Raw genomic sequence first — 17,294 nt, 5'->3', positions numbered from 1 at the left:
ACGATTCCTGCTCCGGCACTTCGTTTGTCCGACGACCCGTCGACGAACAGAATCCATGTTTGCTCGGACGAAGGGATCGGTCCATGGAGCTCGGCTGCAAAGTCGGCCAAATGCTGCCCTTTGATAGATCCTCTAGGTTCGTATTTGAGACCGAACTCGGATAACTCAACCGACCATGCGATCATTCTACCAGCCAAGTCGGGCTTCCGGAGTATTTTGGCTATAGGGTGATCGGTTCGGACGACCACCTGGTGGCTCTGGAAGTACTGCCGCAACCGACGTGAGGCCGTTAATAACGCCAAGGCTATCTTTTCTATCAACTGATACCTCGTTTCTGCGCTCTGTAGAACTCGGCTGATGAAATAAACAGGCCGCTGCTCCGGGGCTTCTTGTATTAAGGCCGCACTAATCGTGTCGTTAGATACCGACAGGTATAACTGCAGGGGCAACCCTTCTGCCGGTCGGCTCATGATTGGCGGACTGGTGATCATCTCCTTTATTTGTTGAAATGCCGCCTCGCACCGGTCATCCCACTTCTCTGTAGTTTGCTTCTTCATGATCTTCAGGATCGGCTTAACTTTCTCTGTCAGCTTGGGCAGAAAGCGTGCCAGAGAAGTCAGCCGCCCCATTAACCCGCCCCATTAACCGCTGAACCTCCTTCAGGTTTTTAGGGCTCCTCATCTCCACGATAGCAGCGCACTTGTCTGGATTCGCCTCTATGCCTCGGGCGGTCAGCATGAAACCTAGAAATTTCCCTGCCGGCACCCCAAAGACACACTTCTCTGGGTTGAGACGCATGTTGTACTTGCGTAACTGGCGGAAGACCTCGCCGAGGTCGCGTACATGGTCTTCGGCAGTCTGCGACTTCACGACCATGTCGTCCACATAGACTTCCATGGACCGACCGATCTGCCCGCGGAAGACCCGATCCATCAACCTCTGATAGGTAGCCTCCGCGTTCTTCAGACCGAACGACATGACCTCGTAGCAGAAGTTTGCTCGATCTGTGATGAACGCCGTTTTAGACCTGTTCGGGCCATACATAGGGATTTGGTTATACCCTGAGTATGCGTCCAGAAAGCTTAGGAAGTTGTGCCCCGAGGCCCCGTCTACCAGCCGATCGATGCTAGGCAGGGGATATGCGTCCTTTGGGCAAGCTTTGTTCAGATCAGTGAAGTCAGTACACATCCTCCACTTCCCGCTCGGCTTTTTTACCATGACCACGTTAGCCAGCCATGTCGTGTATTTGATTTCCCTGATAAAACCAGCTCCTTCTAGCTTTCTCACCTCCTCCTCGACCGCCTTCCGTCTTTCTTCTCCCATCTTTCTTTTCTTCTGAGCGACCGGCCGGGCTTCTCGGAAGATGGCTAGTTTGTGGGACATCACGTCCGGGTGGACGCCTGGCATGTCGGCGCTCGACCATGCGAAAAGGTCTTTGTTTTCCAGGATCACGGCGCCGATGAGCTCTTCCTCTTCCGCCCTCAGGGCTCCCCCAATCTTCGTGAGTTGTCCAGGTTGGCTCCCGATGAAGATCTCCTTGGTCTCTCCTTCTGGTTGCAGCCTATCCTCTGTGTTTGTTCGGGGATCCAGGTCCGTCATCGCTACCTCCGATCGGGATTGTTTACGCGGTCGGCTTTGAGGCCTGATCCTCAACCCTGCAGCATAGCACTGTCTGGCGACCTGTTGATCTGCATGCACCGTGCATATCGTCCCTCTGTCCGATGGGAACTTCATGGCCAGGTGCAGGGTAGACACAATCGCTCCGAAGGCGTTCAAACAGGGTCTCCCTAGCAACACATTGTATGAAGTGTTAGCTTCAACAAGAAGGAATCTAACTCTTACCTCTCGGTCGTCCTTCCTCGAGCCGATCCTCGTGCGAAGATCTACGTATCCCCTCGTGTCCACCCGCTCGCCCGAGAAACCAACTATCTGCTCGTTGTATGGTACGATCAGGTCCTCGGAGAGGTTCATCTTTTGGAAGGTCTTCCAGTATAGGATGTTTACCGAGCTTCCCTGGTCGACCAACACCTTCCCGATCCCATATTCGGCCACTTCTATCGAGATGACCATCGGGTCGTCATGATCAGGGTCCGACGCCTTGAAGTCGTCGTTTGTGAATGTGATGGGAGGCATCGATCGGATCTTCTTCTCGACCAGATGGACCGACTTCAGCGCCCGAACGTGCCTCTTTCGGGCTGCGGAGCTTGACCCTCCTCCGGCGAACCCCCCGGAGATGGTGTTGATATAACCCCTCAGAGGTCTTTCCTGGCTACGACTGCGGCTCCTTCTCGGACTCCGCCGTGACTGGGAGGGTCCCCTCCTACGCTTCTCGCGCTCGGGCTCCCTTTTCTTCTCCGATCGGGTTGGGGGGACTCTTCTCCTCGGGCTTTGGTTCCTCACCGGACTACGCTGGGGACGATCTTGCCGAATGTATTTCTTCAAGTGTCCCTGTCGAATGAGCTCTTCTATCTTGTCGCGGAGCGTGTGGCATTCTTCGGTAGTATGCCCGATAGTTCGATGGTACTGGCAATGCTTGCTCCCGTCGACACCGGGCGGCGGAGGCTTCTTCCTAATCGCTGGGAGCGAATCGGCGCTGAAGGCCTCCTGCAGGATCCTAGCTCGGGGAACAGCCAGGGGGGTGTAGGTTGTGAACCTCGGTGGCTTCTTCTCGGTAGGTCGGGCTACCGGTTTGCTCGATCTAGGAGCCATCGGCTTTGGGAGTGCCGCATCCTCTTTCTCCCTCTTCTTCACCCTAAACTCCTGCATGTCTTCCATCTGTATGAATTTGGCTGCGCGTTCCCTCATCTCTTCCATCGTCTGCGGCTTCTTACGGCTTATCTTGTCCGCAAAAACTCCTGGCTGGAGTCCGTAAGAGAAGTGATGTCGCGCGATCTCGTCACTGAGACCTTTTATCTTGACCGACATTCGGTTATACCGATCAAGGTAACTCCTCAGTGATTCCCCATCCTCCTGTCGGATGTTCACCAGATTGTCGACCGTCAGAATGGCCGGTTTCAGAGGCGCGAACTGTGTGCTGAACCTCGCTTTCAGAGTAGCAAATGAGTCGATACAACCGGTCGGGAGCTCAGAGAACCATTCCAGTGCCTCCCCGGTCAGTGAGGTTGAGAAGACTCGGCACCAGATGGGATCACTGACAGCATGAAACATCATCTGGTGCATGAAGACCCGCATGTGGTTGTCTGGATCGGTCGTGCCGTCGTACTTGTCAAAAGTCGGCATTTTCCATTTCTCCGGCAGCGGTGTTTCTAAGATATACGAGGTGAAGGGGGAAGACCCCGACGCGGGTATCGGCTGTCGTGACGGGCGGCCCCCGTTGTTTGCTCCTGAACTCTCCGCCACCGTGTGTGACGGGTTTCCTCTTGAGCCCTGCGTCCTCTCAACCCGAGCTGGTTGTGATTGTTCATGTCCCGAGGGTGGAAGACGGCTCTCCACCCGCTCAGCATCTCGATGCTGTTGTACTCGACTTAGCTTGTTCGGGTCGGGTACGGTCGGCGTCGAAGGGATTTCGTCCTCCTTCTGCCTTAGGATGGCATTCTCCTCACGTAAAATCTGCATCTGCGCTTCATAGTTCCTCTGCATCTCGTCCATTCTCTGCTGCATCAACCGCATCATCTCCCTAGTATCCGCCTGATCATCAGCTAACCTCCCTCCGTCCATGTTGCTGTTTCGGTTCCTCGTGGTCACCATATGGGTATATTCTCAGAAGAGACTGCTCGGCCCCACGGTGGGCGCCAAAATGTTTCGGGTGTAGGGATCGAGAGCCTGCTAAATGAACTCCTTCACTTCGCGTTATCTTCCTCCTCTCCAATGACTTCAACGAAATCCACTCCTTAGCTCGATCGGTTGGGATGACGATCGGGGTACCTGTCTAAAATACTCCGATGCTTAAGTCAGGAGGGGCCGATCGGCGTGTCAGAATATCAGTAGTAATAAATGCGCAATTAAGATTCTCACCAACCTACCTTTGGGCCCTATTTATAGCTTTCAACATGGGCTTGTAATTAGGGTTTCTTAATCACGGCCCAATGACCCCTTAATGAAGATTATTGACTCGTTTAGCCGATAATCCTTGGCTTAAGCTATATAATCGTGCGACCGATGGTCGCTTGGCTGGGTTGGTGACATTGTGTTGTTAACAAGCTAACGATGTGTTTTACCGATCGACCGCCAGGTGATTTTATAAATCCGTCGCTGTTATTTTACCGAGGGACCGATGGATCCTCAAGGTTGAAGGGCCATCGCTGTTGATTTACCGATGAACCGATGGACCCTTAACGTCAGAAGTCCATCGCTGATGCTTTACCGACGGACCGATGGGTATGAGTATGGTTAAGTCGTGACTTATATATTCAACCGTTTGACCGATGGTCTGCTATTTTATCTGTTATTCGTTCGACCGATGGTCCTTTAATGATGCCACGTGGTTGTTCGTTTACCCGTGAGACCGATGGTCCCCTGAGGGTTAGTAATGACCGCCTGACCGACTGGACATACTGTACACTTATGATCATAATGGTACCTTCAATTTTGGATTATGGATTTTTGTGGTTTAAGCTTCGTGTTTTAAACCATAAGCTTTGTTTAGAGTAATAAGCATTTTAAGTAAGGGAAAGTATATTTAATACTATTTTGATGTAGAAATGAAATGAAGTTTTGATTAGTTGGAAGAGTTTCGGTTAGAAAGTTAGGGTAGCATGCATGAAATGAGAACTGATGGAGTATTGTTGTCAAGGTTTTGGTTCCATCTAGTAGATAATGACTTATAAATTATTTTGATAATTAATTGTTATATTTTGAAATGGAGTTCTCCCTTTAAGCTAGTTTGAGGAGAAGGTAATTTTAATTAGGTTTAAATTTTCAGAACCTTCTCGTTTTTGTTCTAAAATTTCAATTGGTTTCTCATATTTTAAGTCGTTCCAATTGGATCTTTATGTTTTAAAATGTGTTCTAATTTGACTATTTTTTGTTAGTGCAACACTGATGACGTCTTTGTACCACGTGTAAGTTTTTGATTTTTTTAATTATTTTTTTATTAAAGAAACAGAAGCTAATACGTGATACAAAGTTAATGTCATCAGTGTTTCACTAACAGAAAGAGTTAAATTAGAAAACGTTTTAAAAAATGAAGACCCAATTGGAACGATTTAAAATCCGAAGATCCAATTAAGATTTTGAAACAAAGATGAGAATGTTTCAACGACGGTTTAAACCTTTTAATTATTATATTAAATTGTTGTTTAAGTAACATTTGAGTTAGAAGTTATCCATAATTTTCTTTTACCAATTAGTTTTAGGATATTTGTTTGCATTTATTTGTTAATGTGCATCGATGACTTTAATGGTTGGGTGTTTGTGTAGTTGGTGTGTGGATTTAAAGATTTAACTTGATTTGGCACATACAGTAAAAAGGAATGATTAGAACAGTGCATAATTTGTGATCTTCTTTTGTGAGAAACATAATGATAAGTGTTAATTAGGGCATGAAAAGGTGAAAGGAAGAAACATGAAGCACATGTTTATGAGAAAGTGAATTTGTAGGAAACTTGTGCAATAGGTTTTTGTTTTTTCAACCATTGATGCATCAACTGCCTCTTCATTGATATATGTTGTATATGGACAACACTTTCCTAACTAACAGCTTTAGATGTGCATCAGAATGAAGAACAACTTGTGGAGAGTATTGCAGCAATAAGTGTTACAATAATGATCAATAAAGAATAATTGAAGGAGTAGTGCTTTCTTGATTTGATACTTCAACCATCATTATTTTACTGGGGAATATACTAACACTCACCATCTCTAACTTCTTATTAATTAATTCACTTTGTTAAATATTCTTCTTCAGATTTATATTGTTTCAATGTTGCTTTGTTTAATTTAGTGATGTTTGGTTTAATAATATAGGTTTAATATTGTCTCATGTCTTGTTTAATATTTAATTAGAATGTTGCAGTTTTATTTAGATCATTAAAAACTTTCTATTGGTAAAAAAAGTGTAGTATAAGGACGAGTACGTCGTTACAATTCAAAGGTGGAGGACATCTCAATGTAGAAGGAAGGACAAACACGTATGTCATTATCGCAGTGCAAATCCACCTAGACAAAAGGATGAGTCACAAAGTAATTAAAGGTAAATAAACATGTTAAGCGAAAAACTAAAACAATCTAATCATGCATAAGTCAGGCTTAACAATCTGAGCTCATTCAGGTATAAAGAGCATTGTTCATGAGGTAAGAATCGGATGTTATTTATTACAACCATCCTATTTACTGCAGTAGCTAACTTAAACATCAGAATGTTTTTGCAAGCACCCATACCGTTGTCAACTCATCGAAAAAGAACATCTCGATAGGAAGGAGTAAAGAGTTCTCTTAAGTTAAAAGAAAGATTGAAAAGTAGGTTCAAGTGTCGACCTAAGACATCTCGGCCTGAGTAAAAAATTTGTCCCTTGAACATATTTAGTCCCATATAAACAAAAGTTTATTTATCAATATCTTTGGTTTGAGCTTAGTTCATATTTTTTAAATTATCTACAGAAACATATTAAATTTGAAACTTTGGTCCTAATTCTCATGAAACCATGTATTATTATAATAAAGCCACTAATAAAAATCTATTTTGTGTACATATATATGTCATAAGTTCTTTCTAAAGTTTTTACGCTAAATTAATTCAAACCAATATTAATTTGTTTCTTAATTTGATATTCAAATAAACAAGATTCTTACCTTTCATGATTTTTTTTCAACATTTAAATATATATATATATATATATATATATATATATATATATATATATATATTCAGCATTAAATATAAAAGAGTATTTTCAAATCATCGATGAAATAACACTTAACTTTTTAATTCGATTTATTTGAATAATCGAAAGAAAATATATGTACATGACCATTTCTTATTTTGGTAAAGTTAAAGGTGAAAGCTAAATGTGTTGAAAAGTCCACATGCTGTGTTTGGTGAGTAGCAATGAATAAGTAAATGTTGTTATACCTATACCTTACTTAATTCATCTTAAATAATTTCTTAGGTTGACGGGTATTAAAAACTTGTCAAACCATTGCTTAATTTGTCCTAACTTTCACAGCATTTATTAACCCATTTATTCAACCAATATTAATACATGTAAGATTAAATTTATATTCTTTCAAAACTTATACACTAGTATTTTGGATTATCATGTTTAATATATACCACTCAAAATATTTATCAGTTCTATTGTTAATTATTATTTTTTAACTATTTTTAGTGTCACATTAATTTTTCTACAATCATGTGTTCTTTTTTCATACACAAGAAGCTATTTGTGACCAAGAATGCTTTTATATATGGTAAATATGCTTACTTCTATAAAAAAAACATATAAATAATTTTTATTTGATAAATAAAAGGATTTTTAAAATATCATATCGGAGTAAATTTTAAAATTATTCAATGATTTTATAGTCAAAATAAATAATGAGTCGATAACTTGTGGTTTATCACTTAAATAATTGTAGATGAATAATGCACTTGATATTCAACTTGCTTTTCTTCATGTAACCAGTGATGAGACATTAACTAATAAAAGATTTTAAACACAAAACATAAAAAAGTTTTTAAAATATATTTATTTAGTCCATTTCTCAACATTTTACAATCATTATTAATTGGTAGAAAAAGTAAAATCAAATGAGTGACAAAAAATATGATTCCTCGCTGAAAGAAACCAGTTTTTTTTTTTTCGGAAAAAAAGATAATTTTGTGACTGAGTCGAAGTTGTTATTTAATGATTGAATAAGCGATAAATTTACTTTCCTCTTAATAATGTTACTAAATAAAAATTATTTCAGCAGTAATTTTGTAAGAGAATATTTTATCACCTAACGAAATTTATCGCAGAATAAATTTAATTATTCATGAGATTAAACTATGAAAATAGTTTTTGTCCTTATTCTTTGGTAATTAATAATGAATTATATTTTCTCCCTTCCTTTTTAATTTTTAAAATATTTTTATTTCTTTTTAAAACAGGCTTAAATCTTTTATTATTCATATATTTATTGTGATGTTATAATGAAAAGAGAAACAAAAAGTTTATAAATATTTACTAAAATGAAAGAAAATTTATTACTGCATTAATTAAATTCACGAAGAAAAAAAAACGAGTATTACATTTGTTTGTTTCAAACGAAATGCATTGAAATGGAAGCTCGATTAAAGGAATCTCACTTGCGTGCAGAGAAGAGGTGAGAAAGACAACTCACCATTGTTGAAGTTACAGAATTGTCTTTAAAATGAGGGAGAATTTGGATGGAAGAGGAAGATACATGATTTAGGAGTTATGCGCGATGAGAATCGATTCTCTTATCTCTTTATTCCTAAGAATAGATTCTCTCCCATGTGTTTGACATCAGAATTGGTTGTTGGTGCTAGTGTTTGGTTGCTAAGTTGTGCTGGTGTATGACTTGGTTTCATGCGTTGTAGTGGCCGGTCACGGTGTGATTCTATTGAACTATGGAAGGAGAATTGATTCTCCATTTGGTAGGGGTCATTATGGATTGTATTTTTAAAGATTCAATTCATATTAGGTCTAAATAATTGGATCAGATTTTGGATTTAAATTCATTTTTCTGTAGAACTGGTATAAAATCCAAATCTAAATATCTGGATCAAGATTTAAATCTAGATTCAAATAATTGGATCAAGTTCAAAATCCATAATTCATTTTTTATAAAAGAAATTTAAATTGAATTTTCTAAGACTTGTCGTCGAAAATGACATGACAAAATTTGGTAGAAATGAGGATGAGACGACTTAGTTGAATTTTGACTGCGCCAACTCGGTTGAGTTTTGGCATGGGCTGACGTGACCGACTGTTGACTGGGTCAACTCAGTTAAATTTCGGACGAATTTTAGTAGGGTTGACTTTGCCGAATCGAGCCGAATATTAACTAGGCCGACTTGTTCAAATTCGAATGAATTACGATCAAGACTGACTTGCTCAAATTTGACCGTAGGAGTAATTTATAAATACATGTTAAATAAATAAAGTGGTTAACATGCATAAGATAAGCATAAAGAGGGTACTAGTAGGAATAATTTAGGTAGCTCCAACCTATGTTCAAAATAATAAAGACTCAATCGATGCCAAACTCTATTTAGGCAAATTCATTAACATCACTACAAGAAAATGTTTCATTAGTAACTAATTTTAGTGACCAAAAGTTATTAGTCACTATAGTAACTAACTTAGAACCAATTTATAAAGTAAAAAATTATTGGTTACTAAAATAGTCACTATTATGAATAAAAAATTATAATTGACCACTAAATTAGTTTTTAAAATTAGCTACCATAATTTTGGCTACCAAAGGAAATTAGTCACTCAAAATTAGCTACCTAAGTTTTGACTACCAAAATGACTTAGTTAATAAATTGGTCTCTAATTAATTAGCGACTAATTTAGTGAATAATTATATTTTTTATTTATAATAGTGACTATTTTAGTAACCAATAATTTTTTATTTTTTAAATTGGCATTTAAATTGGTTATTATAGTGACTAACAACTTTTGGTCACTAAAATTGATTACTAATAAAATATTTTCTTGTAGTGATGTTTTTTTTGTTATAACCACTTTAAGTTGACTAGGAATATAATACATAACTTTATTGTCATCTTTCATAGATGTCAAAATATATTTGATATATGAGTTAACTCAACTCACTATGGGGTTTAAGTCAGTTGGTTGAAAAAAAGTAGTTTTTCAAAATGTGGATAAATTAGACTCGATTTGCTTAACTCGTGAATTTGAGTTGGTTGATCCACAACCCACCAATAACAATCTTCATTAATTTTTTTACAAGTTTTTTATTATAATTTTTTACTACTTCTTATTATGTAGGTTGACAATTGATTTTTTTTATATTATATGTTGTTCAATAATCTTTGAATAGTTTAAATGTTTAACTTATTTGTCTGTTAGGGTAGTTTACTTTAATTTTCAACCATTATCTTTATAATAATGTTTAATAAAACGAACAAACATTTTAATTGTACTATTATAAAATAATGAGTTGAATGACAAACATTTTAATTGTACTGTTATAAAATAATGAGTTGAATCAATCTACTTTGATTGTAATATAATAAATATATATAAAAATAAATTGAAATAACAAATTATTCTTAAGTGAATCAATCAACTAATCCACCAATCTATATGGTGGGTCGAGCTGAATCACAAAACTTTTAGTTTATCAAAAGGTAAGTCAGATGAAACTAACTCATGTTTAACTCAATCCATGGTAAACAAACCCATCTGAACTGGATTAATTCATTTTGACACTAGTCTAATTCAATTTTCATATGTCAAATTGTAAAATGAAATTTTCATTTATTCATATGTCATAAATTTATTTATTTTATTTTTAATCGATGTAGAACGGATAATTCAAGTCACTGAAAACGCAAACCTTAACATCCACACAAAACAAATGTTCTGATCTGGAAATAGGAAATCCTCAATGACTGTTATTTTCTTAGTTTACTGTTGTTATAGTGCATGTGATTATTGCAGAGAACATGGTAAGTGATTGAAGGTTCTTAACATGATTCTTTAATCAAGTTGTGTGAGCATCCCAATTCATCAGATGAAGCCAAAGAAGAATGATCCTTCAATTTCATGTTGCTAACTCTTGTCCTGTTTGTTTTGATTTGTAGTCCATAAAGCAATATCAACAGTGCATCTATTTATTTTCTTGCCCCACTGCAGCATGCTTTCCAACTGTGTTAACTTTCTATGTAGTTTTTAGGTTATGTATTTCACATTCTTTTATTAATCAGAATGATAAGGTGGTTTAATGGATGAAAAAAATAATAAAGAGAAAAGTCGTGGATTCAATTCCCTACTAACAATTTAAAGAAATAATGTTAGTTGGATGAATTTTAAAAGAATGGTAAGAAAAAGTATAGGTTCTACAAATATAGTTTTATTTAATGTATTTGTATTGTTAGATAAAGGTAATTAAAATCCAGATATAATGTGAATATAAGCTTTATTTTTTCCCTTATTTTATAAAAATACAAGAAAAATATTTGAAAGAAGAAGTGAAATTCGAATGCTATAGGGTTTGGAAGCACAATGTTTGTTCTTAAAAGATTTATTGTAAAAAAATATTTAGTTTTAAGTGATTCTTAAGTGTATGATAAAAAAACTGATGAGTTTTGGGTTACTTCTTTACAGCCATGAAAAAGACATTTTTAATAAGGTTATAGTAATCACGTGAAGAAAAAGTAAACAAAGATAGAAAGAAGAGAAACAAATGCATAAGTTAGTTCTTAAAAAGAGCATTTTTACGGTTTTTTATTACGAAAAAAATCTAAATTTTTTTCTAAGTCGTTATTTTATTAATAAAAGTAACTTTTTTACTTTAGATAAAATTAAACATATTGCTTCTTTTTTTTTTGCTTTAGTTTATAATAATGGTTGTGTTTTTACCCATTTCCAACCAATTTCTTTGCAAATTATGTTAGATTTTTTTTTCAGTTATTTCTCGTGAACTAGTTTAACGAGTTTATTTAAAATTTTAAAAATTACTCCGGAAAACCATAAGTTTCTGAATATTTTAAGAAATTGTTTTGAGTAGTTAAAAAAAAGAAACTAAATAAAGTAAAAGTTATTATTAACTACCACCTAAAATCGGAAACAATAATCAACTAAATACAATAAATTCGTTCAGAGATTTTGAATAACTTGCAGAATTAATGAGATTTGAATGTTGAATCTTATTCAAACTTTTCATTATTATAGTGACCCTACTATCTAAGCTAATTCATAATACTTTCATGTCTAATAAGATATGTCACATGGGAAGGAAGTAATGATAAGGATGTATCAATATAACAAAATAATAATGAAATAAGTAGTAGAATAAAATTCTCTTGAAAGAATATGTGAAAAAAAATTATAAAAGGAAGATTTTCTACATAAGAGACACATTTTTTTACATTAACTATAAAATATGTCAATATAAGATAATAAATCATGAGCGGCCACTTAAAACAATTCATTATATTGAATAAAAATATAAGTTTTTTACTTAATATAGAAACAATGCATTCAATTAGACAAAAACAAACCAAATTATTCCTCTCTCAAATAAGAAATAAGATAAAATGTCAAAACAGAATTACTATTCTATTCCTGAAGAAACTTTTTTCTATTTTTATATCTCAAATTAATGATCCAACCATTCGAAATAACCCACCACCCTTGATAATTTGTTTTTAGTTCTTCTTTCATGCTAACAAATCTAGTTTAATCTCTTTACTTAAATAAATAAAAGGAAAATGATTTTTTGACTACTAAATTTTAACAACTTTCTCTTATAACTTTAGGTGTCATCTTCTAAGTGATTTTCCATTTTTTTCTTTTTCTCATTCTCAATATTCAAAAACCACATAGAAGATGACATATCATGTTGTAAGAAAAAGTTGTCAAAATTTAGTAGTCAAAATATCATTGTCTACCGGTAAACTAATTATTATACCGAAGAAGAATTGACTGAATTATGAATTTTAGGTTCACTTGTATAAAGTTTAAAGTTTAAGTATATATAATTATATAAAGGGTTAAATACGTTTTTAGTTTCAGAACTTTGATCCAAACTTAAAATTCATCCATGTTAACTACGATACATTTTTGTCCCTAAATTTTAAAAATAAATGAATATAGTCATTTTAATTCAATTACATTAATTATTTTTTGAGGTGTCAAACGCATTTTTTTGCAAATATTGAACCAGAAATATGTTAAATGATATAAACAACTTCAATACTAACATGAAACATGTTCTACACATAAAAAAGGTTAAAAGTACTATATTCATTCATTTTTAAAATTTAAAGACCAAAATGTATAAAAATTTCAAACATGGACAAATTCTAATTTTTTATCAAAGTTCAAAAAATAAAAAGATACTATCACTTATGTGACAGACAAACATATAATTAATTTATATTAGTATATAAAATCATATTAAATTCTTTAACATAACAAAAATTGCAAATAAAAACATAAAACCTAAACAGAATTATAAATTGAATATCACCATTCTCATTCTCATCCATGGACAAAGAAAAATACTTATAAAAGAATTACTATTTTAAGAACACTAGGTATGATTGAACACCAACATCTCACATTTTGCTCTCATCTTTATTACTACTCTTGCTGTTCAACAAAAGAAGATCATATATACAACAACTATATATAGTTCCAACAGATAGAAATAAGTACTCAATAACGTGTATTGATACAGGTACACATATCCCTATATATGTACGACTTGACCTTTTTAAGAGTGCCCTAATTTGTAGGTCATTGTTCACTGCCATAGAAGCCCAGCTATAATAATCCTTGCTTTATTGTTTATTTCATAAACAGACAAAGGAAAACTATATAAAGATGAATAGTTATTGATTTGAGATGGTATAAACTTCAAAACTGGAATGAAATATGAAGAAATCGATGGAATGGAATATGCTGACACCCTGTTGTTCTGGTTGGGAAATTGAAACCACAAAAACTGAATAATAATAATAGGTTATTGCATAGAAATAGGAACTCATGATAGTGAAGATATATGTGAAGGTCTGCGTTGAGTTTTCCATTCAAAGAGCAACAATCCCACATGACCTTTTCAGACCAAAAGTTGTGTGCATAGGAAATAGACAGCTTCATCATCTTTCCATGCTGTGCCTTATCTATCTTAGATTTGACTATTGTAAGAGAGAGAGAGTGCAATAAGCTTTGGTTATAATGGTGTAGATCAAGGACCACCAAGTTTTGGTTAATTAGTTTGCCTTTTTCTGCTTGTTTTTATATGCATGCATGACACTCTTTTCACCTTTCACCGTGTTGAGTCTAAGTTTCATATCGAGTATTAAAATACAAGTTTTGAATATAAAAAGACACATAAACTCATTGTCTTAAGGTTTTATGTTGAAGATAATATAATACTGACTCATGTCTCGTTGATATTGTATTTCTGAATAAGGAAAAAACCAGTGAGCTTGTTGAAGTTCAAGTTTCTTAGTAGCCCCCACCTTGATGATGTTCCAGCCTATTCTCTCTGCCTGTTTCTGGGTGCAACAAATGCTTTTAATAAGGGCCAGCCAAATTTGTAGTGTTTTATTTTGCTACCTGATATCTGATGAAACTAAGATGGTTCAAACTCTGCCTCTGAAATTTTCTTCCTCAACTGATAATTGGTATAGCTTAGGATCATTAATGATCTATGATGTTGTTGTTGTTGGTGTATTGTTGTAGTAATATAGTTGTGGTTTGATCCTTTATGCACACAACATCATGTGAAAACATAATGACCCGTAGGCTCCTATAGCTAACATTATGCATACACCCCATTTCTTCTTCTTTCTCAAAAATCTTATTCGAGATGTAGTTGTTTTAATGCAGAACATGTGCATCTGTCTCGATTTCAAATTTTTATTGGTTTATGATCGTGTGGAGAACTAAGATCTTTTCCTAAATGTTTCATTTTAGATGATGATATAGAAACATCCCACTTTTCACTTAACATTAATCTAATACCAATGAAATAATATTTTTATTTTAAAATATAAAAAATTTGGAATGAAAAAATTCAAAAAGTAAATTATTATTTTCTATTACATATTATTAAGAAGTGACTTTTAAGTATAATTTAATTCTATAAAATCTAATCTATAAAATCTAATCGTAAAATAAGGTTTATATTCATAGAATAAATTTGTTTTATATCTGATTGATATGAGATTAAAGATTTAGTATATCATATTTTAAGATAATGAGATAACATTAAATTAATGTCTTTGTTTATAGATTACAATTATGTTTTAGTAAAACCAACAAGGATCAACTGTTTTATATATGAATTGTTTGATTGTAGTATTAAATTGTGTTTTTAACCAAGTTGAAAAAATAATTGAAGAAATCTAGGGGTCTATATGACAATATATGCATAAAAAAATTTAAGTTTAATTTTGAGTGGCATGAATAAATGTATAGCGAAGTAGTATTTTCCATCATAAGTAGGTTTATGAAAGGAGATAGATATTGCAGTGAATTAAATCACGACAGAAAATTATTGTGGACACTTTACCCGATTTAATGTTTGTCTGAAGAGGAACAAGTGGAATTTTTTTTTTCATCTTTTAATTTAAATGGATTTGAGATGATGGAAATGCGGGGTGTGAGATTTTGATTTCTATCATGAGGTGAAAAAGAAGATAAAATCAACATTTGAAAATTTTCCCTGTTGGAAAAAGATTTTGATTTCTATCAGGTTAGGTTTTGTTTTTTAAAATTTTTTACATTTGTGATATATTATTTAATTTTCTCATTTTGATGTCAATATTTTTAAATTGAGACGAGAAGGAGAAAAATAATTGAACCTTAATTTATTAATAATTTAGTAAACACAATCCATTATGTTTTTCGCTTTACACTATTAACAATATTAACAAAATTAATTAATCAATCCAATAATTATGGATTTAAACACCATTTAAAATAGTTTAAATTTACTTTAAATTTTAAAAAGATATAAAAATTAAGACAAAAATTAAATATAATTAAAGTATCTAACGTGAAATCACGTTAGATAATTAATATTTTGATTTACTTTGATTTTAAACAAAATTCAATTTTCTTCTATTTAAAATTCAAATAAATTAATTAAATTTCAATGATTTATTTTGTTTTTTTAAATAATATTAATAAAATAAACTAAATTTATATAGAAGTATAAAATTACATATATTAAAACTTTAATTGTTTTTTAAATCTGTGTAAATTGATGAAAATTATTAAAATAAATTTAAATATTATTTGAAATTTTATAAATTAATTATTTTTAAATTTTAATTCATACTCACTCATAAATATAAATTTTATTATAACTTAATAATATTACTTAACTATTCTTTCTTCTACAACATCATCCAATTTTATTATAAACATTTCATCTTAACTCTCTTTCCTCCTATTTTCTCTTAAATCAATTAAAATCATTTTTTTATTTTTTTTACTTTCACCTCCGATCCAAAAACATCACAATGGATGATCTTTTTAAAGAAGAAAAACATTATGAGAGAATGAAAAGTTGAGATTCATTGTCTGAGAAGGTTGAGACACTCATAACACAGATGACCTAAATAAGCATGTCATCATCATTCATGTGTTCATTAACATTATTCAAAGCATTGACACATGGAATATTAAATAGGGAAACAAAAGGTGAATCAATTTTGAAGTCATAAAATACTTTCTCCAACTTACATATGCCAATCATATCTTCCTTTGACACATATATATCCTTTATCATCACAAAGAAAGTACACAAATTATGATTTCACAACAAACCACCAATGTCAATGCCAAAGTTAATTATGTCTCCTGCTAATCCTTATTATTACATATTCTCATGTAATAACAACATAAAATTCACCCCAACTTGATATACACTAAAAACTATTGAATCATAATTTTGGTTAAATTAGTGTATTTGTTGGTTAACTTAGTATTTGAAATTACATATGTCAATCGTAACACATCCAAATATTATATAACCATTAAAAAAAATCTTCTTAAACTCTCATAACCATTATGTGACATAGTTATCATGGAAATACATGACATCTTAAACTTTTTTCATAACAACAATTATTTAGATAGTATAATATTTTAGTTAAATTAATATAATTATAGATTTATATTTAAATAAATAGATATGAAGCTGGTATATGCAATTTTACGCTGTATTCTAATGGGAGGATTTACTGTTTATGTGAGATGGAAATAGAGGATTAATATGTGATCACTTTGTTCTTTTGGGATGATAAAAGGTCACGTTGGCGATGATAGGAAGATTCATTCCAAATGCAATACCTTGTGCAGGATGAGATTAGAGTGTGATACATTTCAATTTACTAAATTATTCTCTTATATTTTAGTTTTTTTCACATGATTTATTCATTTTTCCTAATTATGAAAACAACATAATAAAAATTAATAACACAAATAAAAAATTATTATGGTGATAATAAAAATTTATTACTTCTAAAATTATTATTAAAAATAAAATAAAATACTCATATAAATAAATTATTTCCTACCTTACATATTAAATTTATTTTCAAACTAAATATATTGTATTATTTATTTTTTATAAATAATTTTTTTTATAATTTCAATAAATCAATAAAATTTATA

The 17,294-nt window shown here is 33.3% G+C and overlaps 1 protein-coding gene across 1 annotated transcript; it reads right to left on the bottom strand.

Moving 5' to 3' along the window:
* Positions 1–573: 573 nt before the first annotated feature.
* LOC114165561 lies at positions 574–3,678 on the bottom strand. The gene has a single exon (XM_028050152.1). The coding sequence runs from the start codon at positions 3,676–3,678 to the stop codon at positions 574–576; it is 3,105 nt and encodes a 1,034-aa protein (XP_027905953.1).
* Positions 3,679–17,294: the final 13,616 nt, after the last annotated feature.

Source organism: Vigna unguiculata, chromosome 10 (genome assembly GCF_004118075.2).
Source record: "Vigna unguiculata cultivar IT97K-499-35 chromosome 10, ASM411807v1, whole genome shotgun sequence".
Lineage (NCBI taxonomy): Eukaryota > Viridiplantae > Streptophyta > Magnoliopsida > Fabales > Fabaceae > Vigna > Vigna unguiculata.
This window is presented reverse-complemented; position numbering and strand designations above follow the sequence as displayed.

Excerpts from the sequence above, each read along its gene's own strand:
- LOC114165561 (XM_028050152.1), bottom strand. The coding sequence starts at position 3,678 with ATGGACGGAGGGAGGTTAGCTGATGATCAGGCGGATACTAGGGAGATG.